This window comes from Tyto alba, unplaced genomic scaffold, assembly GCF_018691265.1.
Source record: "Tyto alba isolate M040663 unplaced genomic scaffold, T.alba_DEE_v4.0 Super-Scaffold_13, whole genome shotgun sequence".
In the NCBI taxonomy this organism is placed as follows: domain Eukaryota; kingdom Metazoa; phylum Chordata; class Aves; order Strigiformes; family Tytonidae; genus Tyto; species Tyto alba.
The window spans coordinates 714,082-737,801 of NW_024881275.1; the positions used below are offsets into that span (position 1 = coordinate 714,082).

General features: G+C 50.4%; 2 protein-coding genes across 6 annotated transcripts in view; one reads left to right on the forward strand and one right to left on the reverse strand.

Annotated features, from left to right (window-relative positions):
- The first annotated feature begins 51 nt into the window (after nucleotides 1–51).
- On the forward strand, nucleotides 52–22,924 carry ERAP1 (endoplasmic reticulum aminopeptidase 1). Its single transcript, XM_042787982.1, is given in 19 exon segments — nucleotides 52–297; nucleotides 1,758–1,931; nucleotides 10,351–10,452; nucleotides 10,454–10,484; nucleotides 11,045–11,099; nucleotides 11,101–11,150; nucleotides 12,216–12,370; nucleotides 12,900–13,013; nucleotides 13,878–14,009; nucleotides 14,545–14,676; nucleotides 14,846–14,929; nucleotides 15,343–15,402; nucleotides 15,404–15,794; nucleotides 15,908–16,241; nucleotides 17,148–17,218; nucleotides 17,221–17,287; nucleotides 17,395–17,477; nucleotides 19,447–19,579; nucleotides 20,977–22,924. Coding segments are annotated over 19 exon segments (2,424 nt in total). The 3' UTR covers nucleotides 20,987–22,924.
- Nucleotides 22,014–23,720, reverse strand: part of CAST (calpastatin) — a 61,288-nt gene continuing 59,581 nt past the window's right edge. For all 5 annotated transcript variants that reach the window (XM_042788149.1, XM_042788148.1, XM_042788151.1 and 2 more), the window contains one exon: nucleotides 22,014–23,193. The gene's annotated coding sequence lies outside the window, so the exon portion shown is untranslated. The remainder of the gene's footprint in view (nucleotides 23,194–23,720) is intronic.

Below are 23,720 nucleotides of genomic sequence, written 5' to 3' on the forward strand. Positions count from 1 at the left end.
TGGACCGGAACGGGGAGGGGGGGGCGCTGTGCATGACGGGAGGAAGGTCGGATGAGGGAAGGTGGGGTGCGCGCACCGCCATGGCGGGAGGGAGGTCGGAGAGGGGTGCGCGCCTCGGCGGGAGGCTTTTCGCTGCTCTGTCGCTGCCGACGGGGGAAGCGGGCTCGGCGGGAGACAGCGGCCGCTCTCAGCAGGAAGCCCGCCGCCTCGACCGGCGCGGGAGCCGCCACGCACAAAATGGCTGCTCGCCCCTCAGGAGGCGGGAGCTCGGCGGCCGCCGCTCCCGCTCCGCGGCGGGTGAGGAAGGCGGAACGAAGCGCGGGGGTTGGCGCTGCGAATGGCGGCCTGGGGTTGTCCGGCCGACAACGCGCCCGTCGGTGCGTTAATATTGACAGAAATGCCTCGACAGCGAGGCGGGGTGGGGGTGTGTGAGTGTGGGGTATATGTGTGTGAGGAATACTTCGCATTTGCTAGTCGCCACGGTTAATAATTGTGCTAGGAGCCGCGATAACCGCACCTATGGGGAGAATTGTGAGGTTTTGGAGATTGGTTCGAGCAAAACTTTGAATAGTGGGTAAGATGACCTTGATCCGCGGGTAAGGAATTCGATGAAAAATAGACCTCGATCTCCAAATCCTAGGAAATAGGCAGAATGTCTCGGATCATCATATGAATAGCTGGGATTGAATGCGTTAAGGATGAATTATTTGACAACCTGGCCAAGTGACTATTTGACTAAGTAACTTGGCAATGGAACTAACTTCTAAAGTGTCCTGAAACCAACTACCTTCCCTAAAAAAACACACCCACAGGGCAAAAAGACCCCTGCCCAGGTCAAGACCTTTCTCTGGAGCATGCATGCAAGTCTTGTGTAAGCAGTATTATAATTACATGCTAATCACTAGCCAATCAGTATCTGGAAAAGTGCTACCCTCTGATTGGGTATAAAAACAGCACCAAAATGTGCTGTTGGGGCGCTTGGTTTGTGGAAAAGTCCACCAAGCACCCAGGGCTGAATAAAATACAGTATGTCTCCTGAGGGCGTTAGGATTGTCTTGCTGCACGTTGGGCACAGCATCAGCTTTTGGGGTAACGATCCCCCTTGGGGGTCCCCATCCTATGCTCAGCTGCTGTCCTCCACCAGTTGGAGAGAGCACAAGGGGATGGGGTGGGCACAGATGCTCCCTCTACACCCAGGACTGGCCTCCCCTGCCCAGACACCCATGACACCCAGCCAGTGGCTGGCTGGTGCCAGGTTTTGGAGGGAGCAGAGGGTAAGGTGCTCCCTGGGTGCTGCTGAGCCACCCTGCCACCAAAACCCATCTGGGCCAGGGCTCCGTCAGCACCCCTGGGCTCTGGGTGGGGGGAAAGGGAGCCTGTGCAGGCAGGCAGCTCTGGGCATTGGGAGAGAGGGGGTTCTCCAGGCTGGGTTTGGGGCTTTGGGGCCACCCTCACCAGGAGTGAGCACCTGGGGGTCCCTGAGCAGGGGCAGGGGGGTGGCAAGGGTTGGGGTTCCAAACCCTGGCCTCTGATACCTGCAGAGGAGCCCACGGCGGCTCCAGCGCTTGGGTCTTGGTGGCAGTGCACTGCTGATGGTGTAGGAAATAGCCCTGACCACCTACTCAGCTGCTGCCGGCTCTGTGGCCGTAGGCAGGGGGTGGTTCTGAGCCCTCCTCCGGGGGTTGGGCCCCAACTGAGGCACAGTCAAAGGGTTTAGAAATCCCCGCCTGAGCCATGTTGTGGTCCTTGTCCCACAGGTGGAAGAACAGGGGCGTCAGGCTCCTCTGCATGTCCTCCCTCATCTGCTCGCTGTGGGTGCTGACTGCAACCTCCACCGCATCCCTGCAGAGGAGAACAGAGCGCTCTTGCACGTACCTAGAAGCAGAGAAGGAAGAAGGGAGGACCTCAGTCCCAGCTCCTCCAAGCCCACGGTGAGAGGATGAATGCTTGCTCTGCAGTGGGAAGAACTCGTGGGCCAGTGTGCACGCACGGAGAGAGACGTGCCCCCTCTGCTCTCCTGTTTTCAAGGAGTGTCAGGAGCATCTCGACCAGCCACAGAGCGATGGGGACGGCTGCCTGCTTGCCTGCCTTGGCCGAGTGTGTGGCTGAGGACAGCCAGGGCTGCCGCCCCGTTGCCGCAGTCACCACAGTGGCAGCAGCCACCATTCCTGTCACTTCCCATTCCTGACAAACCCAGAGCAAGCCCAGGCGGTCGCTCTCACTGTGCCTGGCTGTCCCTGCTCACCTTCTGGGGTCTCCCAGGGTGAGGCTTCTGGCTGCCGTCCTGCACAGCGCCAAGCTCTCGCTCTGCAGATGGAGCTGGAGGATGTTCAGGATGTGGCCCTCGACATGCTCAGAGTTGGTGTGGCCCAGGAGCTGAAACAGCCCTGGCAGCAGAGTGAGCAGAGAGTGAGTTTGTGCCTTGTGTTGGCTGCTTGTGCCCCACCACCCATGAGGAAGGGGATTGTGTTGGGGGGCCCTTCCTCTTAGGGGGAGATGAGGACAACTGACAAGGCTCTCACTTCATCAGCACGGCAATAGCAGTGTGGTAGGTCTCGGGGCTCACGAGCATGTCCCCAGGAACCCTGCCTCCCCATGTCTTCAACCAGGGTGGGCACCAGCCAGGCAATGGGATGGAGCTTGCATGCCACAGAGCCACCCTGCCCAGGGCTTCCCGGCTGCTGAGCAGGCAGGAGGAAGAGGAGGGGAGGGAGGAGGACCGTGGAGGGCAGGGCCAGGCTGCCTGGCTGTGGCCCCGACACCCCTGGGGGAGGGCTGGGTTTGGGGGCAGGCCACCCGAAGCCAACACCTCCACGTGGCCCTGGCAGCGCTGCGGAGCTGGAGCACGCTGTCTGTGGGGCCACCATGGCCACCACCCCTTCTGCCTGCCCCAGAGGTCCTGAGCTGCCCCCGAGGCTGACTGGCCACGTACCCATCCCAGTGTGGGGAAGCCTGCGGCAGGTGGGTGGTCACCTTCTGAGGGAACAAGTGGGACACTTGGGGAAGGGTCCTAAGGATGTCCCGGCATGGCTTCGGGCTGATGTGTGCCGGCTGCACAGGGATGGTCCCCACCACCTCGTCTGGGGGCAGGGGATGGAGCGGGGTGGAGCGCAGCCATCACCCCAGCTACCACCGAGAACCGCTTCCCTCCTGTCGCTCTTTGCTGGCCTCGGTGCTCCCAAGCCCCGGCCTTGCGACAGGGGCAGGGGAACAGCCCCTGGGAGGCTGTTTTGCCCATTGACAGGGTTAGCACAAAGGACACAGGCACCAAGCTAAATAGGCTTATTTTCCTTTAGTTTAAAGCAGCAGAAAGAAGAAGCGAGGTAATGCACCTAGTCATTACCACATAAAGCTAGCTATAGTGATTGAGAAAGATGCATCACCTAGTGCCCTCATACTTCATCATCTAGATACATGCTTCAGCTGGGGATCCCCATCACAGCGAAGGATCGGAGAGCCTTTCCCGTCATTTAGGAAGTCCGTGGTGCGTCCACTCGTAGGTGAGGTCTCCATCTTCGCCGTGTGAGGGTCCTGCTTTTGTACAGTTTTAACACAAATCTATCAATGTGACAAAATGCATGGAAGATACATGGTGGATTGGCTCTGCTCACTCAGGTGCATCCAGATCTGGCCAGGATATAGGCGTGTTTAAGGAGTTCTTGTTTATGTTTAAAATTTATAGTTCCTTTCTGTTGTTTACTTACAGTTTTCAGGGGTTGTTCCCGTAGTTGCATTTCATGCTGTTAAGATTCTGGTTGCTGGTCGGGGGGGTTCACTCAGAAGTCAACTTTGCTTGGAGACTTATGGTTTAGCCCTTTTTATTTCAGGAGCACACACACAGGGCAGTCCTGCATGCTGCTTACCTTGGCTGGCTCAGCACAAGTCTCTCAGGACCACCTCCAGCACGTCAGCAACTGGCTGGGGCGTGGGAGACCCTGGGGTGCACCACGCTCCTCAAAACTGTGAAGATGAAGTTGCTCCTGCAAGGGGGAGAGGGAGGGAAGAGGTGCCACAGGTGTGGTGGCAGGGTACAGCTGAGTCTCCTGCCAGCCCCACAGCCAGGACCCCCAGTGAAGGAGCTTGTTACTGTCACCTCATCAGCAGGCTCCTGGGGCCAGAAGGTGCTAGCACTTTCCCACTCCACTGGTGGCTCTGGATCCTCACATGCTGCCCGTCAGGCTGGGCAGGAGGGGAGACACACCGTGAGCAGCAGGAATGAGGGAGAGCTGGACACAGCAGGCGAGGGCATTGAGGAGAGCTCTGTGCCTGGCTCCCTGTTCTGTGGGGAGCCGGAGATGTGCCAGGGTGGCAGTGGGCCCATTTCCATGTGCCTCTTTGGCTGTGGAAGGGCAGGAGAGTTCCATCTGGCTTTCTGCTTGGGAGGAGGAGAGAAGCCAACCTCTCCTGCCAGATCCTTCTGGTGGGCTCTCCCAAGGGTTCCCAAGAGCTGGAGCCCGAGGGCCGGTGGGCTGGGGAAGGGACCAGGAGTGGGCAAGGGACTGGGAGCCCTGCAAACTCTCAACGCTGAAGTGGCTAGGCAGGGAGGGAGGGCTGACAGAGCCAGGCTTGCAAAATGCTTCCATGCCCTGGGACGGAGCCGGATCCCCAGAGCAAAGACACGGGAGAGAGAGCAGCTCCCAGAGGGGCAAAGAGCTGAGCCCTGCTGAATCCCCTGCCCTGTGTCCAGGCTTTCCTCACTGGGAACCCACTGCAGCTGGGGAGGAAGCCAGATCCCACCCTGCAGCTGCTTTTTCCCCTTTCTCCATACTTCCCTGGGAATGGCTGCACGTCCCAGCTCCAGGACAGGAACCTCCAGGGAGGCTGGGTCTGTGGGGAGGCCGGAAGAAGAGAGCTTCAGGGCTGGACGCCCCTTCCACCGTGGCTGTGTTCCAGCAGATCGCTGCCCTGTTGGGATCTGGGGGAGGAGAGCATGAAGGGAGTGGGTGGCATGAGCTCAGACTCCTTCCACCCACCCTGGTTCTGGGTTGGGGAGTGCATGCTCCAGGTTGTGTCTCTTTAGGGAAAGGCAAGGAAGAGACTCTCTGAGCTCTGGTCTTGGGAAGTGCCTGACTCAAAAGACTTTCTCTGTTATATGGGTGCTGGAGCTCGGCAAAGCACCACTCATCAGTACCTCCAGCGTGCTATCGAGTTTTCAGGATCTGTAAGGGGATAGAGCCACACTTGCCCTGGCCCTTCTTCCCTGCAGGGAGCTGTCTTGAATGCCTTCCACCAAGGCTCAGCTGCCCTGGAGAGGTTTCAGGGTCTCCCTGGCCTTCCTTCCTCTGCCATCTTCCAGCAGCCAAAGCCAGCTAGGAGAATGTGCACAGGGGCTGACTGGCAGGGTCTTCGTAGTTCACCCTGTGCTCACCTGAGCATGGAGTGCAGCAGGTTGGCTGTCCATCCTCCATGCTGGAGCAAGAGGGAAGGTGCAGTGGAGGCAATGGTGGAGGTGCTGGTGCAGCAGACCTTCCCTCTCTTTGCTGCAAGGAGAGAAGGTGATGGTCGGATGCCTGGGCTTCCGCATCCGGGAAGCCCGATCCCTTTTCCATCTCCTGCCTCTCCCTTTAGATGATGTCGTGGTTTGGGCCTGGTTGGCAGCCAACCACAACGCAGCATCTCTCTCTCCCTTCCCCTCCGGCAATGAGAAGGGACAGAGAGCCAGGCTTGGGGTTCGAGATAGGACTGGGATGGGGGAAAATTTCCCCTTTATGATCACGAGCAAAAGGCAGACTCGTTAGGGGAAGAAAAAAAGAACATACATTTATTACAGACACTAACAACACATAACAGAGTAGGACAGTGAGAAGCATTGCCCCATCTTGAGAACACCTTCCCCCCACCCCTCCCTTCTTCCCGGGCTCAGCTCTGCTCCCGATATCTCTACCTCCTCCCCCAGTGGCGCAGGGGCAGGGAATGGGGGGTGCAGGCAGCGCTGCCACTTCCCTTATCTTCGATGAGGGGAGTGTCTGGAACTTGTTCCTCCTGCTCCATCGTGGTCCCCCTCTCACAGGAGACAGTCTTCCACAAACTTTCTCCGACTTGAATTCCTCCCATGGGCCGCAGCGTTCCCCACACTGCTCCGTCATGGGTCACTAACTTCCTCCGACTGGATTCCCTCCCACAGCTGCAGCCCTTCCCGAGCTGCTCCGGCGTGGGACTCCCCCGCATGCTGCAATCCTCCCAGCGCTGAATTACAGCAGCGGGGCTGCCTTTCCCATGAGACCCCGGCCTTCTTCGGGCACAGAACCTTGATCAGCTGAGCAGAAGCCACAGGCCACAAATCAATGTCTGCTCCACCGTAGATCTCCATGGGTGGTAGGGGGGGGCCGCCCTGCCGTCTCCCCACAGGATACAGGGGGGTCTCTGCTCCGGCACACCTCCCCCCTCCTTTCTTCTTCCGTTCCTCCACTGACCTTGGTGTTCATGCAGCTGCAGCAACTCCTCCTCACCAGTCCCACTGCCTGTCACCACGTCCCTTCTTAAATACGTTATCGCAGAGGCGCAGCTGATGGGCTCAATTTCCCAAACAGAAGTGGAGCTGACGTGGAGCTGGGGGAGCTTCGAGAAGCTTCTCACAGGGGGCCGCCCCGATAGCCCCCTCCCCTGCCACCAAAAAACTCCACCACTCACTCAACCCAGGACAGATGAAAAGGCAAGAGGCACTGGGGAGCCCTGGAGCACCCTCTGCCCTCCCATCCAGCCCACCGATGGGCCAAGTGCGAGGCCCGAAGGCAGTGCCAGCAAGGTCCTGCCAGGACAGGAGATGCCTGGAGCCGCGGAGAAGCCCTGGCCCAGGCAGGCTCTGAAGCAGGTATCTCCCCGCAGCCATGGCAAGCACGACTTGCTGCTGCATCACGTCGTCCCTGTTGTGAGGGGGCTCCTTTTCCCGTAGCCTCCGGGGAGGGTGTCGCAGGTGAAAGTATTAACATGGTAATGATTTAACAGCAAATCAAAATTTATTAATAACTAACAACACTTGATCGTTAACTGGTTTAAATATGTACAAAATAATTCAGAAAGATGTTATAATTAAAATAGTGACTTATCTATGGATTCTAAGGTGACAAGCTTCACTTTAACTTACTGTATGTTATTTTAAATCAATACATATGTATATGTGTGCATACACAAAGACAGAATGTGCAAACACATGCGGCAAAAGTATTCGGATCCGGTAGAATGAAGTATATACCCACACACAGCAATAAGTAGAGAAAGAATAAGAGAAGCTAGCTCAAAGTAAAAGTTCCCTCCTCGAGTTTAGAGTGAATACTCACAGTGCCTTGGCGTTCCTCAGCGGGCGATAGTTGGGCTTGAGCCTGCCTGCTTACATGATTTGGGTACGCTCCTGCCTATGAAAAACAAGATAACGGAAGAAGGACGCTGAAGCCTGCAGAACTACCAGGTGCAGCTGGTTTTGTGCTCTCAGCTGTAAGAGAAAGGGGAAGACAGAACCAAGTTCACAGAAGGGACGCTGACGAAGATGGGAAGGATGAAGTACATGACCACCATGGGTCCTAGAAGACCACCTAGAGATTGTAGTGTGCATGCGGAAGTAGGTGGTAACTTATTATAGTGATTTCTCAGGAAACTAATGAATATTGTAATTATTTCTTGGAAATTACATGAATGTGTAAGTGCATTGTGTATAAGTACCATAAACTCCACTACGGTGGTACGCATACTGGGAGGGATGATCCCCTGTGCGTCCGACACGTTGAATAAAGAATACCCGCTTAATAGCTGTCACGGCTATCGAGACTGAATTCTCATTTTCACCCGAGTGCTGTCCTTAGTGCCAGGCCAGTGCTCGCCCAGCTTTACCCGCCTCCCTCAGCCCCACGGGGGGGTCCCCTCACTTCCATTTTCTCCACCAGCTCGCCTGCTGATAGGGAACCAGGCGGGCACCTGCCCTGCAGCCAAGCCAGAAACCTCGGCTTCCAGCCTTTTCCCCGGCAGCCCGGGAGAAGAGCAATGCGGAGGGAGGGCGAGGGGGCGGAGGCACGGGGGGCAGCAGCTGGGGGTCGAGGGGCTGCGCCCCCCCCCCGAGCCTGCACACCGGCAGCAGACACAGCGGCACCCGGCTGGGAGCTGCGGGCAGAGCCTTGCTGCCAAAATCTGCACCTACCCTCCCGCTGCCGCTGCGAGGGGCCGGGATCCTCCCCCACCCTTGGCTGGAGGGCAGTGACGCTGCACCTCGGCTGCACCTGGCGATGAACAAGAGGAAGGAAAGCTGGAGGGAAGAGAGGAGCCCTCTCCGGATCCGAGGGAACGGGCACAGAGGAAGGAGCTGCCTGAGCGAGCAGGGAGGGACGGGGAGCGGCAGAGAAGCCACCGGCAGTGCCACCCCGCAAGGGCACAGGGTGACCTGCGGCCAAGGGAAGGAGGTGGGCAGGTGTCCCTACCACCTTCGTATGCACCCCGGTTGGGCTTCCTTGGTATTCACGAGCACCTGATCTGTTTATTCCGTGACGGATATCTCGCAAGCGAGCTTTGTTGGGTACGTGTGTTTAGGAAAAAAAGCAGCAAAACTGTAATGAACAACGGAAAGAGATAAACATGACTACTTCCCAGAATACTCGGTGCTTGGCACGGCAGTCTTCAGTATCCAAGCCTTAACAGGAGTGATGCTGCACACCAAGAACGAGATTAAGAAGAGAACTGTCCGCAGAAGCTTCTGCAATGCACTGGAATTGATTGCTTTAATCTTCTCAAGAGCAGCAAGGAACGTGCTCCCGAGTTAATGCTTTATCCTTGAAAAGGTCAAGTGGCGACACCAAGACCTAAAACAGGTTAAGGGCTTACGTGCCTTTTATTCCTCGGTGAAGAAAGGAATTACACGGCAGCACAGGGGCTTTTAATGAACACACTCCTGTCTCGTGGTGGGCCAATCCATAGAGCTTTTACCCCAAACCCCGCGTCCAGCACCTCGGGCCTTCCCCCCAGGCGGCTCCAGCTCAGTAACCGAGCTGTGCCTGACCCAGCCCGCTCCGACAGCCGGGGCCGGGGCCTTCACCCTCCTCTTCATCCATCTGAACCTGGCTGCTCTGCCCTTCGCCGGGATGGGGAGACTGGCTGGTGCGGAGGGAGGGGACGCGGCCCAGTGTGCCAGTCGTCGTCGGACGCTTTTAACGATGTGCTGCTGCTTGATGGCCTTTGAAACAAGCACGCAAAGGGAGAACAGAAGGTGCGGGCAGTTGCCGTTCATGGTGATCTGAACACGACCGCAGAGATCTTCTGTGGAGTGCGTGGTGCTGCTTGTTGCTGGTAGCCTTGACACAAGGCTGAAACGGAATGAAGAAAATCATGCGCCGAGTGGGTTCCTGCTTCTCGGCAGAGGTGTGAGAATGATCAGCACAGCGTAGTCTCCATAACCTTACTCACAAAGTGCTTTCCGTGCTCATCTTCCTTAGTTTTTAAGATTAACGATGAAATGCATGTGAGTAAATACAAGATTCGTGTGTATTAACTTTGATAAGCAGGACCTTCTCTCCAAAAAAAACACTTTGGATTTCAAAAAAACATCTTCAGGTGGAAGTGCAGCACATGTAATAGCTGCAGATGTTATTTGTGATTATGTATGCATATATAGAGTGAACTATGCTTTATATATTTGATCTTACCTTGGGTGTAAGAGGTTCATCATAACTTCTTCTCTACTATTAGTTGCTGGTTTGCAAGGAAACTAACCCTTATGAATGAGGGAACAGCACCCCCACCCCCTCTTCAAGTACCTTTCAAAAATGAAACCTTTTGAAAATTGGTATAAAAAAATAAATTCTTTTGTAGAGAAGCGAATAAAATAGTGAAAGAGGAGTGGGTGCTGGTGTTACAGTTCAGCGTGGCTAAACATGCTGCAGGCCTAAGTTAGTTAGCTAAGGGTCTCTGTAACCAAGAGGGGAAAATGGAAACCTCCAACACGGGACTCATTTCATGCAAAACTAGATGTCAGAGGTAACTGAATCACAGTTTGGAGGAGTTCCTTTCTCCCACCTGTAAGAACGGCTGCTGAGATTTATACATTTCTAATCAGCCGAAGTTGCGTGAAATCAATATGATCAGCGTGCTGGCAGACACCGAGGAAGACTGAAGCAGTGAACAGTATTTTCATTTTTCTAGTTTTACCAATGTGGAAGTAAGTAATGCTTAGGAATGAAACTGCTCGTGTATATCCAAACATGTGGTTTTGTTCTCTGGGTGGGGAAGAGGGGGAACGGGGATGAATTCTTTCCAGTGTACCTGTGAAATGTTAGGTAGTGCCTTTAAAACGTGGTACCTTTAAACCGAGAAGAAGTGCAGCAGTTGTTGGTGCCTGGGTGCACAGGGTGATGAGCTGTGCTTGATTTTTAGGGGAAGTCTGTGAATGTAACTCCCTGCCTCGTCGAGGACTGTTTTGATACCACTGTCAAGGTTACTGTGTACCTCATGGCCTTTATCGTTCTGGATTTTATAATCCATCAGTAAAATAACCAGTCATGGAGTTACAGTAACTGTCTCATTGTCTAAGAGCTTTTTTGTACTTATGTCTGTATGAATACATAACGGTTTACTTTTCATTTAAAGTATTGGATCTCTGTGTCTTGATGTTTTACAGGAATTAAAGGAAAGAAAGAAATTGGTTTTGTGATTGGACGATTAGTTTGCATTCTGAGCTTTATTTGTTTCAAAAGGTTTTGATAACAAGCTTGCTTTTTATATAATTATATGCATCGGTAACATTGTTTCATATAAGATTATATAACTAAAGGCAAATGAAATATTGTTTTTGTGGAGAAGCAGCACTAAAATAAACCTCTGTCAGTTGAACGACTGTGACATGGTAGGGGTGGAAGTTGTCAGAGTCTTTGTAGGGGCTCAGTGATTCTAGTGGGTCAGTTTAAAAACTTTTATTCCTAATTCTGATCATATTTTTCAGCAAAAGTTTTAGCAGCTCTTATCAGAGAAGTGCTAGGTGTGTGCTCTAGCGTCCCTTTTTGTGCTTGCTCAAGTGACTGTGGTGAAGAACAGCCTCGGTAAGCTGTCGATGCTGGTGCTGAAGTGCTGTGGATTGCTGTGTACACGGTGCCAGACGAGGTCAAACAAGCTGGATTCGCGCTGGATAAACGCCTGGGAGGGTTACCTCAGCATCCCGTGTCCTTCACCTAAACCAGGTAAAGCGCTAAATAATTTAATGTATTTGGGAGCATTATTAACTATAGAGAGCAAAACTGCACACAAACAGTGATTTAGAGTATTAAGAGAGGGCCAAGTTTGGCTCACAGGCTTTTAAACGGGCCGCACCACAGAACTTAAAGACAGATTGAAAAGCTCCACCAGGAACTGAAAATCCTTCTCTTCTGAGTAGAGCTTTTTTCTAAAGCGTGTCTTTGCGATCACACCTAAGACAGCCCTTAGAAGTGTGTGTGATCCGTGTGCCGGTGTGGGAGCAGTCATGACGTGGGATCGGCGGGTGAGCGAGTGCGGCGCCGCGGACGAACGACACGCCGAGACGGGTTCAGTGTGGGCGATAGAGCATCAATCACCGTGTGTGTTTATTGGCCCAGGGTACATATATTTATCCAGACAATGATAATTATTATGCCTACTAGTCACTAGCTGATTGACTTAAGCTCTAAGGGTCGTATTCGCACGGTCCACCTACTTGCAGTCAGCTAACAGCACAAGCTTCTCATAACACTAAGTTTCTCATGCTACTATTTCTGATTCCTCTTGACTTGTTTTCGATACACGACAGTACCGTAACACAATGTTTCTCAGACCACCGTTACCATAACACTGGGTTTCTCAGACCACTATTCCTAATTCCCCTTAACCTGTTTTCGACACACCACAGTACACAGGGCTGAAGCGTCCTTGACATTCCTCCTGTATCAGCAGCTGCGAGCAGCTGCAGGCAAACCCTAGTGAGGCCCAGCATCAGTGAGGCTCAGCATCAGCAGCCAGAGCAGGCTCTGATCGTACAATTGCTCGGTGGGCTCAGGACCCTTGTCTCTGAGCCATTCTCCAACAATTCCCCCTTTTTCTTTTTGTATGAGCAGAGCCTGCCCTAACGTTCGTTCAAAGATTTTCTTAATACATGACAAGGCACAACTCAGGCACACAGGCTTACAATCTACTGGCTAAAGGCCCAGGACCCTTGTCTCTGAGCCATTCTCCAACAAGCGAGTTCTGCATTGAGTGAAATGACAGGAGTACTCTTTTATTGTTTTTTCCAGATTTGGCGGCTACTCCTGATTTTCAGTCCGGAGCTATGGAAAACCAGGGGCTGACCACGCACCAGGAATCTGTGCCGTTGTACAACCCTGAAAAGTCCTCAGCGTCTTCCAAACTTCGGGTTAGTATGGGAGCAGCCCGCGGGCTGGCTCATCGGGCGAGATTTTGGGGGAGAATAAGGAGTTTGAGCGGTCCTGCAGCGGGGTCAGGAGCGGTGGGCACGGGGTGGGGAGCGGGATCTTGGAGCTGTAAGCTGGAAATAGCGGCTTGGGCTTGGGGGTGCTCATCTGCGAAGGGTGAGGACTCCCTCAATCCCCGGCGGCTGCCTTGGACGTGGAGGGCCACAGGCATCAATGCAGTCGGCAGCCCCAGTGCTGCAGGGCCCTCGCACCATCGCCAGCCCTTGAAATCAGTCGCAGGCCGCCGGAATAGGGACGTAAAAGTTTGGAAAGGTTGACTGATTCGTATGTGGCTCTCCGGCCAAACGCGGAGTGTTTTAGCACGTTACCACCCAAAAGAGAAACGGAAGGGGAAGGGGCCAGAGCAGGCTGTATCACTAAAAAAGTGTTCCTTACAGGTCAATAACGCAGTTCCATACAGGTCAGTAGCAGCTTTTGTGGTAAATTGTGTATTTCATTTCGGAAGCTCTTTTTTTTTTTCCTTTTTTTTTTTTTTTTTTCCCACAGTGGTTTGGCCACCTCGTTACCACGGAGTGGGGGAAGGATCTGTGGTGGCGTGAAGGGTTTGCAAGGTTTATGGGGTTCATGTCGGTCAGAGGTAGCCACCCAGGAGTGAGAGCTGTAAGCAGCAGCTGCTGTGTTTTTATTTTATAACTGCCTTCTAAATCCACTAATTAGTAAGGATAAGGATCAGGCAGATTTGTGCCGTGAACCACTTTTAAATTTCTGTTTGAGAGGGTTATCTGGTGCTAACTCTGAAAGGGAGGAATGTTGTTTTAACTATACGTAAATATTTTCAGGAACTTATGAGGAAAGTTAATGATTGCAGTGAAAGTGTATTATTTTTTTAAAGGCATTTAGACATCCAAAAGTGTAAAGAAATTATTCTATCTTATTTCATCAGATAGGGTCAGACTTGAAAATGCTAAAATCCTTCCAGTAGCACTAGCAGAGGTCCAATATATGAAATTTTCTACCAAAGCGAGATGAACAAGACACCTGGGCAGAGTTTTGCCATAGCACTACAGTGGCATGATAATAGGGAAATTCACCTTTTTTTTTTTTTTTTTTTTTTTTCTAAATTTGTTTTATAGTTACTGACTACTCTGTCATCAAACTGCTGGAATGTGTGGGTGTCATTTTGGAGCTATTTTTGTGTCTCAGTAGCTTGACTGTTTAGAATCACAGAATGACAGGGTGGTTTGGGGGGGAAGGGACCTTTAAAGGCCACCTCGTCCTACCCCCCTCCCATGAGCAGGGACATCTTCAGCTCGATCAACTGTTTAAGTTGGTTTGGAATGCTGGAGCTCATTTGTCTGTCTGCATTACTGGTTTGGGTTTTTTTCATGCTCTGGAATAAAAAGGAAGATATGTTTTGCTTTCTTTGTATGATTTAAAGATCACGTGGAAGGGACTGAGAAGTGAATGAATTCAGTGGTCACTGAGCAAAATTTAGTGGTAATACTTGGTTTTGCCTCCTGTTAGGAAGACTGTTTCTTAAGAAGATGTTTTGATGCCATGGCAGTGAATGAATTAAATTCATCACAGCCTATATCTGCTCCTATGGAAGATCCATCTAAAATTTTAGAACTGTTTGATAATGTTTCTTATGAGAAAGTAAAATACATGACTGCTTTTGATTTCAGTTGTACTGCTTGTACTATGCAATTGATTTCACCCTTACGTATAAAACATCCCTGACACATGTTGTTAATGGTTTTATGACTTTAATAGTTCTGTATCCAAAACACCTGGGTGGATTCAAATGGCAGTTGCCTTTTCCATTTCTAAAATGAGGAAGCCTTTACTTCTTCTGTCCATTCTGTATCAATTAAGAACCCAAAAAACACTTTTTTGGGTTCTTAACACAAGGTGTTTTCACTGAAGCATTATATGGTGCTGGCTTGTATAGTAATTAAAGACATGATAGCATCACTTACTCAATAATTTCTATTTTTAAGAGTAATGATTGCAAAAAAATGAAGTACTGTTTCAATATACATAAAAAACCCAATTATTTTTTTTAATTAGAATGACACACAAAAGTGAACTGCTATGCAGATTAGTGGCATGGTGAAATTTTTCTGAAACAACAGGCATTTTGCCCGCTAAGGACTAGTTTTGTGAACACTTTTTCGCTCTTTGTTTTCAGGGATCTTGTATATTAAATATGCTGACGGACTACCTGACTGCTGATGTGTGTAAAGCTGGACTTGCGCAGTACCTGTGGAAATGGAGCTAACGGAATACAAAAAATGAAGATTTGTGGAACACCACGACAAATGTAAGTATTCCTTATTCCCTCTTTTTTTTTTTTTTTTTTTTCCAGATTTTGTAACTTCTCATGAATAAAGTGACCCTCTAATATATCACTGAAGATGGTGACCAGTATTTATGATTATGACATCAAAGAGAGATGACCAAAACTTTTTTTTTTTTTTCCCCCCTTTCAGATTTGCCCGACAGCAGCTACTGACAAGAATGAACTGTAAGGTGATGATTTTTGCAGAAGAAGCCACCAGTCACTTTCAAATGCAGCAAAAGTCTGTTCTTTCACCCACCAGTATTTACGAATTTGACACATACCTGTGCCCTCACGTCACTGTTCTGTGCCATGGCCTTGGCACGTGCACCCTCCGAAGCATTCTTTACCGCTTGAGCGTGGCTCTAGGGAGAATGTAAAGTTGTTCAGTCCCATTGGAAATCTGGTTTTGTTGAGGTTGGACAGAAATCCCACTCCCGTGCCGTCTGCAAAACAGGAGTACCTCAGGAGATGTCATTAGCTGTATGAAAGCATCCACAGGAAAACCTCAACTCGATATCATGACAGACATTCCACCTGAACAGTCCCACGCAGAGCTCACAAACCCCAGCAGCTCGTACAGTTCTGCCAGTCTACTCCTGTCTTCCTCCCCTTAACATCTCTTCCCTTCCCCTCGCTGAGAACCAGCACTGGACTAAAGGAGAGACCCGTCGTGTGAGGGCGATGCTGGACTCTTGGATGCTGCAAAAAAAAAAAAACGTTTTCCCTGGGAACTGCCACAGCTGGAGGGAAGAGCGTCCAGCTGCAGCGGCGGCAGCGCTGCGTGGAGGGAGCTCGTTCTGCCTCCTCTGCAGGGGGAACACAACGGGGAAATCTCTGCAGGCAAGCCGAAACCCTGCTGTGGCCAACCGTGATGCACCTTCACAGCTTTTACTTGCTGATGGAACTGTCTCGGCATGTGCCTTTCCCCGTGCAGCTCAGGGTCAGTACTCGGGGGGGTCGCTGCACCCTGCGTGCCTGCCCGGGGCGCCGGCAGCTGCAGGGCTGCTTCCGACCCAAACCATTCTGTGATTCTGTGAAAACACTCTGCAGAATGTCTCTGAGAGATTGTTCTGGGCACGCCCAAGGAGGCTGTGTCGGTGTCTGACTAAGCATAGCCATGGAAATGAATATATATAAAAAAAAAAAAAAAAAAAGTAATGATGACTCCATAATTTCTGGTAGTCATTTACAAGGCAGGAACAATACTGAGATACATCCTGGTACATTCAACTGTTTCCCAGCCGCAGGGATCACTTTCAAACACCCCTGATGGTATTTTTCAGTAAGTTGCTTTGCCAGTTGATGTGTGACGGCGACATGGTTGGGTTTCTACAGGTGTTAGTAAACGCGACATGGGGAGTAACTCGGTATTCAACTTGTAGCTTGCCAGCAGATGTGCAGATAGCAGCGTGTGCTGTTGGACCACAAACATCCAAAGGCTGGGATTTCCTCCTTGGTAAACACAGACTGCACTCGTTCAACGCAGGGAGAGAGAACATTGAATTAGCTCTCAGCCTCGGGTGAAGGAAGGATGAACTTTAGTGGTAAGCAGTTACACAGGAACAGAAATGTGGTTGGGGAAAATTCATGAACACTGACACATGAAATGGACTTATTCAGAGTCTTGTTTCACAGCTTTTGAATTTCAGGATGTATAAAATGCTTTACAGAGTTAATATGGTCGGAGGAAGTGGCTGCACCTTTCCATTTCTGTGTTTTGGTGTCAGGAGTCAGTGCGCTCAGAATTTGCTCAGAATAAAACAGCTATTCAGATATCTTCTCTTTGCTTGACAGGCGCTCACTTCTTTATTTACCTTTGCAGTTACTTTGATTATAGCTACATACGCTGTATATTTCTTGTATGAATTTGAGGTTTCCTGCTTCTAAGAGCTGAGCAGCACGGAGGTTTTCAGGCGTTAGCTTCAAACCCTGCACTCTGCAAACCTGGTTTCTGCCATTTGACAAGGGTGACAGCGTGGGACACTGGTTTAGCTCTGTTCAGGTATCACTGCAGACGTACTTCAGCTGTTCTGTAGTGTTCATTCTGTGAGTTACACCGCTGTTTGGACACCTTAGTCATGAGCAGCACTCGCTGGCCTGAATTTTCCATGGACACGGTGTCGAACAAATACCTTTCTCAGAGGCGGAGAAGCAAGTTTCATATTAATCTGGAAATTCTTGGTTGAAGCAAAATGTAGCCTTGTTTTTATACTTTATATCCAGAATACAGGTCTGCCAAGGAACTGTAATTGTGGAAGTAACAGAAGTGGGAAAGACGGATGCAGCCACAGAGTACGTTGTGAGAATTTGGAAGTAACCCAGCAGAAATGGTGTGTCGGGACCTTTAGAAATGTGAACTCTCAACCACAGAACCAAATACTAAGGGAATAGTGATTTGTCAGCTTTATCTACTAGTCTAAACAGCTTCCATTTCTATTATTATTTCTTAGGTTAGTAGATCAAGGTCTGCGTGGTGACATCAAAAGAACTCAGGATCTTCCACATATTATTGTGTTTGTTGCCAAAACCCATCTGGCTATCGTCTAGCTTGGACGTCTTCAACAGAAAATTGGGAGAAAGTTGCAGAAAAGTAAGGAACATAAGCTGCTTTGCTTCTGCCTCTACCCAGTTGTACTTTCAAACACTGCTTTCTACAAAACCAGACATTTTCTGAGTATAGGTGATTCTTTTTGCCAGATTTGAACTCTGTTTGAGTTCCGTAGCAGGCATTGTCACTGGAGCGACAAGTTGTTGGTGCTCAACAAGGTCACAGCTTGCTGGTTTTAAAAGATAGTTGTAGTATAACTCAAATGAAAATTTGGATTAAATGATAGCATGGTAAAATCGTGCCCGGTTATGAAGGATTGGATAATAGTTTGCCTTTTTCTTGTAAAAAGATTACTGTGGTGATGAGTTTGATTACTCAAGGGAGAGCATGTGATGAGGAGGAAGTTGTTCTTTGTTTGAGCAGTGAGCTTGGATGCAGAGTGTTCATCTACCAAAGCATTCATGATTTAACCCGCCTCTATTAGTATTTTCTACCCATTCTGGAAAGTAATGAGGACAAAAAAAAAAAAAAAATGGGTATTTTCACTGAGTGGACAGAAGAAAAATGCTGAATTGCACCACTGTTCTACATCTTCTACTCTGGGGAAAATTCTCCATGCTCCAGGGTGTCGTATAGGGTAGTCGTTTTGTCTGCTTGCACCAAAACCTCTGTTTGTGGTGAAAAACCCCAGACTGGTCAGTATGCAGATTTATTGGCACTCCTGACAGTTTCTCTTCAGAAGCTGCTGATTTTGTTGCCACTTTAAAATTTTCTGCCTGCGCCATAAGCGACGCAGCCATGTTAAATACAAAAGGAAAGAAAGCAGGGGGCAGCACGTCGTTCTGCACAGTTCTCAGTCCTGTGTAAATCTGAGCGGGCTCCCGCGGCGCGTCGGCAGCAGCCGCGTGGCCGGGGCCGGGGGCTGCAGGGGCGCTTCTGTGGGGGCTCAGGTGCGAGTCTGAACGCAGAATCAGTGTAATGTTGAGAGAGAAAATCCAGCGACTCCCCTCCTTGGATCCTGTTTATGTCTTTCTTGTAGTCTGCACAAACATTTGCATCTTGTGTTGTACTCATCAAGGTAAGTTATCAGAAAACGATGTATTTAATTCATTCAGTATGCACAGCCACTGCGTTTTTTGAAAGTATCTGTCCACTATCACCGCCAGCTCAAGTCTGAGGCTGCGTTGAGTTTCCACAATGAGTCTTGTGATTAGGAGTGCTCCCTTTAAAAAAATAAAAATAAAAAAAAATAAAGTGAGTGAGGCAGCTGCCAACACTTCCAGCCGCCACAGGGAATGCAGAGATGTCCAGGAGCAGCAGCAGCTTCCACGTCTCCAGTGGCCGCGTTCCCAAGTGCTTCAGGGATGAGAATAGCGGCTTCCCACCCGCCGTGAGAGCCGGAGGGGTCTTGGTTTTTGAGAAAACTAAAAGGAGGCACAGACTTCCCTGTGTAGGGAAAACTTCTGGAAGTGTTTTACCTGCCGTCCCACCCCCCCGGTGCTGTGGCTTAAGCGGCCGTGAGGGTCTGATGAACGAGCAGGAACCAGGCGCATCCCCCACACGGCATGACAGCTCCCTCAGCTGCGTTTATAAATTAATTTGAAATGTAATCTGCCTCGGTTCGTGCGTTAGTGGTGGGAGGAGCTATTTTTGATCTGTAGGCTGCGTCCGATGGAGTAAGCCTCTGTTGCTTGTGGACCCTGTTCTCGTTTAAATACGTGTGGTGCAACGACTGAAGGTTAAAGCGTGAGAAAAGTTAAGGATTAGAGGAAGCAAGCAGCAAAACAGACCTCTACCCACGCCGTGGAACCGGGCTGCATGCCACTAAGACCACAAAGGGCGTTGTTGGGGAGGTGATGAAGAGGAGGGAGGATGAAGTCACGACCTCGGGGGTCCAAGATGACCACCTTTTCTGTTCCAGTGCAAGCGGTGATCTTCCGTTCCATCACTCAGGACGTGCTTTGCCCTCCTCCTGGCACGTCCTGGCCCTACGTGACGGGACGCAAAGGGTAGAGTTGTGCCACCCAGCCACTGTAAAACCTTTCTAAAAAAACTGTTCTGGGGGTGGAGGTGGGAGGGAAAGGAAGTGGAAGACCCAAGGCTGGGTTTGAGCATCACAAATGTCCCGTGGGTCTTCCCACGCACCTGAGAGACATTGCTGCCTCTTCACCCGCTGTTCGCTCACATTTTTTTGTCAACAGGAGGAAGAATTCTGGACGAAGCGAGCACGTGGCTTCGCTGTGTCCAGTGATCTGTCAAAACCACCGAAAACAATGCGCAATGGGTGGATGGACATGTTGGGAAAGTCAAAACACGGTTGCAAAACAATCATCTGTAAGTAGAGGCGCCTCGCTTCTGTCTGTCAGGAATAACTGAAAAGCACGGAAAAGCTGTGAAAATTCAGGGCTGGCGGGACAGCTCGATTGTATAAATCGGTTTCTGTGGAAGGAGCTGCAGGGCAGGCTGATGCTCAGTGTTTTTCTCTCTGTCGGTTGTGGTTCGCTGGGACAGGACTCTGTCAGCCACCGGTCTCTCTCACCAGGTGACACAAAAAAGGGAAAAGGAACGTTGTGCAGTGAGCTAAGGCGCCGGGGGGGCTGGAGACCCCGACATTCACGGCTTCTGACAAGGCAGCAGGTCCTGGGGGACACCCAGGCGGGGGGAACTTCCCACCCCCAAGCCCCGACCCTCCTCTCGCCCTCCGAGCAGGGCGGCCGGCGGCTCTGCTGCGGGCTGCAGCGAGGCCGCCCGTGCACGTGGCTTTGTCCGATTGGTTTATGTTTCCAGGAGAGTAATTCTTACAAGGGAGTTGCTCAGCTTGAGCGTCACGCAATTAAAAAAATAAAAAAAAACAAAAACAAAACAAACAAAAAAACAAACAAACAAAAAACAACAAAAAACCAAACCAAAACTAAAAAAAAAAAAACAAAACCAACAAAAAAACCAAAACTAAAAAAAAAACCAAAACAAAACAAAAACAACAACAAAAAAACAAACCAAAACTAAAAAAAAAACAAAACCAAAAAAAAAACAAAAAAACAAACCAAAACTAAAAAAAAAACAAAACAAAAAAAAAAACAACAAAAAAACAAACCAAAACTAAAAAAAAAACAAAACCAAAAAAAAAAACAACAAAAAAACAAACCAAAACTAAAAAAAAAACAAAAACAAAAACAAAAACAAAAAAACCCAAAACAAACCCCAAGTATCTGCTGTAATTAAAATTGAGCCTGTCCAAGTGCAAGGAGTGCGCCTGCGCAGGTTTATCATAGTCCCCGGTACCAGCTGCTCCCAGGCCCTTCTTCTGCTGAAAATGCCTACCTGCACTTGAAATATTCTTGCGCTTTTAGGTAATGTTCGGGGAACAAGGGCATACAGTTTGTGTGCCAAAAAAAAAAAAAAAAAGAAAAATTTGGTGAATTTTACTTTAGATGATTAACCGTCATTTTATTGTAGAAGGGATTTTTGCTTTTAATTACCCCTTTTTCACCTAATTGTACCACGACTGTTGTCACATGTACTCATTGACATTTAAAAGGACAGTCATTTGTAATGGTCTTCCTACCTTATCTATAGGTTAACGATAAAAATTGTAAGCTAATTGCTGTAAGGAGAGAAATTACTATTATCAAGCGCTCGCAAAGGACAGTTGCTTAAGAAAGCTACATTGAAATCTTGGAGGTGAGGATTTTTTTTTTTAGTAAAGGGCTTTTTTTTTTTTTTTTTCACAGGCAGTTGTGAATGGCCGCCTCTGTTTGCCTGCAGAAAGCTTTTATTTCTGCACTAAACTTAAAAAAGTAAAACCCGACTGATTAAGTGCTTGGATGCACTTAATTTCTTTGCCCTGACAGCCCTGCCCTCGCTGTGACTCCGTGCCGGTTGTTTCCTCTGCGGTTCTGACCCGCCTCCGTTTCCTCACCGATGCGCTGATGTGGCCAGGAGCTCCGACGGAGAGAAAAACTTGGAGAAAAACGCATAAACCGGGAGCTAAGGGTAAGCTCTGGGCTGCGCCGCGCTTGCTTTTCCCCCAACTGGACGCTGCACCTGCCCGAGGAGCGGGGCCCGACTTCGGGAGAGGCCAGGAGGGCTCTTCCGTCCCGCTGCTGAGGGAGAAAAAGCTTCAATTTTGTAAAAAACAGCGTTTCCCTGCGCCCGCCGCACCCTCTTCCGCGCGAGGCGTCTTGCGCCTCGTACCTCGGTGAGGGACACGGGAATTCCGGGGGGGCTGTGCACCGCCTGCGCGGCACGTCCCGCTGCTCCAGGTGTCGCTGACTGTTGCTTGCTTTCCAACGCTGTCGCGAGCCGGGAGGGCTTTTTTTAACAAAAACGGAGAGGCTGCACGTTCCAGACCCCGTGCGCGGGAGGGGACCCCCCCCAGAACGAGCTCACCCTCAGCAGAGACCCCACCCGGGACCTTTCGGTGAAGTAACCACTTCGCTTCTGAGCACTCCGGGGCCCGTGCCTTCCATCTTCTTGCTGCTTCCCTGCACCGCGGGAGTTCCAGAAGTTGAATTCGGCCCTGGTTAACCAAAACTGAGGGAAAAGGGGGAAAAAAACGCCGTAGCTGGGTCTTGATCAGAGCGTGAGGGCCTTGTTGAAGCACCGGCTGACAGGTGTTTTGCAGGTTTTTCTGAACGCATCACACTCGGCTCTAACGTGCTGAATATTTTTTTTTTTTTTTTTTTTTTTTAAAATCATTTCTGGGGTGTGTCTCACGGTCGCTACTCAGACAACAGCAGCGATAAACGGAAAGCCACGGACGCCGTAATGCATGCTTAAAAACTTTTATTAGTGTGACACAGGTTCTCGGTACAGACTGCGCAGCACAGTCGAAAGTCTCAATATCCCCAACTGAAATCCCCGGGCTGCCTCCGTCCGCAGCGCCGACGCACCCGAGCCAGACTCCGGCGCCGAAGGTCGGGGTGAGCCTCCCCCCCCCGCCGCCGGCGGAGCACCGCGCGTGGGGGGACGTGCAGGGGGGCTGTCCCGGGGGGCACGGGGCGCCGGGGGAAACACGCGGGGCAGCACCTTGTGCTGAGCCAGCTCCCTGCCGGGGGGGGGGGACGAGAAGCGGGGCCGGCTACACAAAAGAAACAAGAGAAGGAAAAGTCCGCCTGCCGACCTGAACGTCCCTTTGATCTCCGCTCAGGCTCGTGGTCCTCCTTTACTTCTCCTCCGTGACGGTAACGGTGTCACTGCTGCACTAGGATTTGTGTTTGTTCAGTCCAGGAGACTCCTGAAATTACGAGGTAACAGTACAGATACGATCGGAAATAATAATAATAATTAAAAAAAAAAAAAAAAAAGAATCCTTATTCGGTGTATTTTGGTTGTTCTAACTAGTTAAGGCAGCATCCAAAATACCTGCTCTAAATTGCTAGATGCGCTTGATGAAGCGATAAATCCCCAGTTTTTCATCCTTTAGCTACTCACAGCTTACCTCTGGTTTCCAACCAGGAAACGCCGCACAGCCAGGCTGAGGTGAGCTGAAGGTAACTAAAGCTCATCATGTTCCAGAATACTTAATGCATTCACTGCAATGTTCAAAATGCAAGCACATACAAATTCTTCTGAGATTTACAGGCACTCTGTGGAGGTTATGTGCAAAAGTCTGCAGAATTTTTTTTTTTTTTTTTTTTTTTTTTTGGCATTGCTGTTCATTTATGAAATATATTTCTTGCAAATATAAAGCATTCTTTCCCTCTGAAAACTGAAGAAAATTTAAAAAAGTCAAAGTATATGAGGATAATAAAATGAATGGCTATGGAAAAAACCCGAAACACCTTACTCTACTACCGGGAAAAAAGAAAATAGGAAAAAAGTCCAGCAGGTATCACTCTACAACAACCACCCGGAATAACCACATGCTTTTTTTGCATCAGCTCTTGTTCTTTGTGAATGATTGTCCACCAACAGAAAGACGACGTTTCGCACGATGCGCCAAGATCCTGGGGGGGGGGGGGGGGGGGAGAAAAAGGAAAAAAAAAAAAATAGTCAGAGCGTTTATCTTAACTTGGGAAAAACCCTCACGAAATAAATCTGGGAGGAATTATGGGAAACTGACGTCTCTAGTGCCAGACGGAAATCCAGGAGGACCTGATTTCGGAAGGGCGGAGGGCCCGTTCGGAAGCGGCGCGGCACTGTGGGGCCGAGCCCCCTGCGGACTTTGCCGTCCCCACCGGCGTTTCGCCGCGTTAATTGCTGGGGCCGCCTGACCAAGCCCCAGCCCGTGGACGATGCTGGAGGACTGGGGTTACCCCCCTGGGCCGAGGGCGCCACCTCCAACCGCTCACGGTTACGCCGAGGGGAGGGGAGAAGGCCCCTGGGCACAGCACGAGGCTCTTCGTGCCCGCAGAGCCAAGAGCAGAACCCCGGCAGGTGCTGCACCTGCCTGCTCGGGTCCGGGGCTTCCTGCGTCTCTCCTGGACGCTGTGCCCAAGGCAGCCTGGTGCAGAAATAACGGCCCAAGCCCACG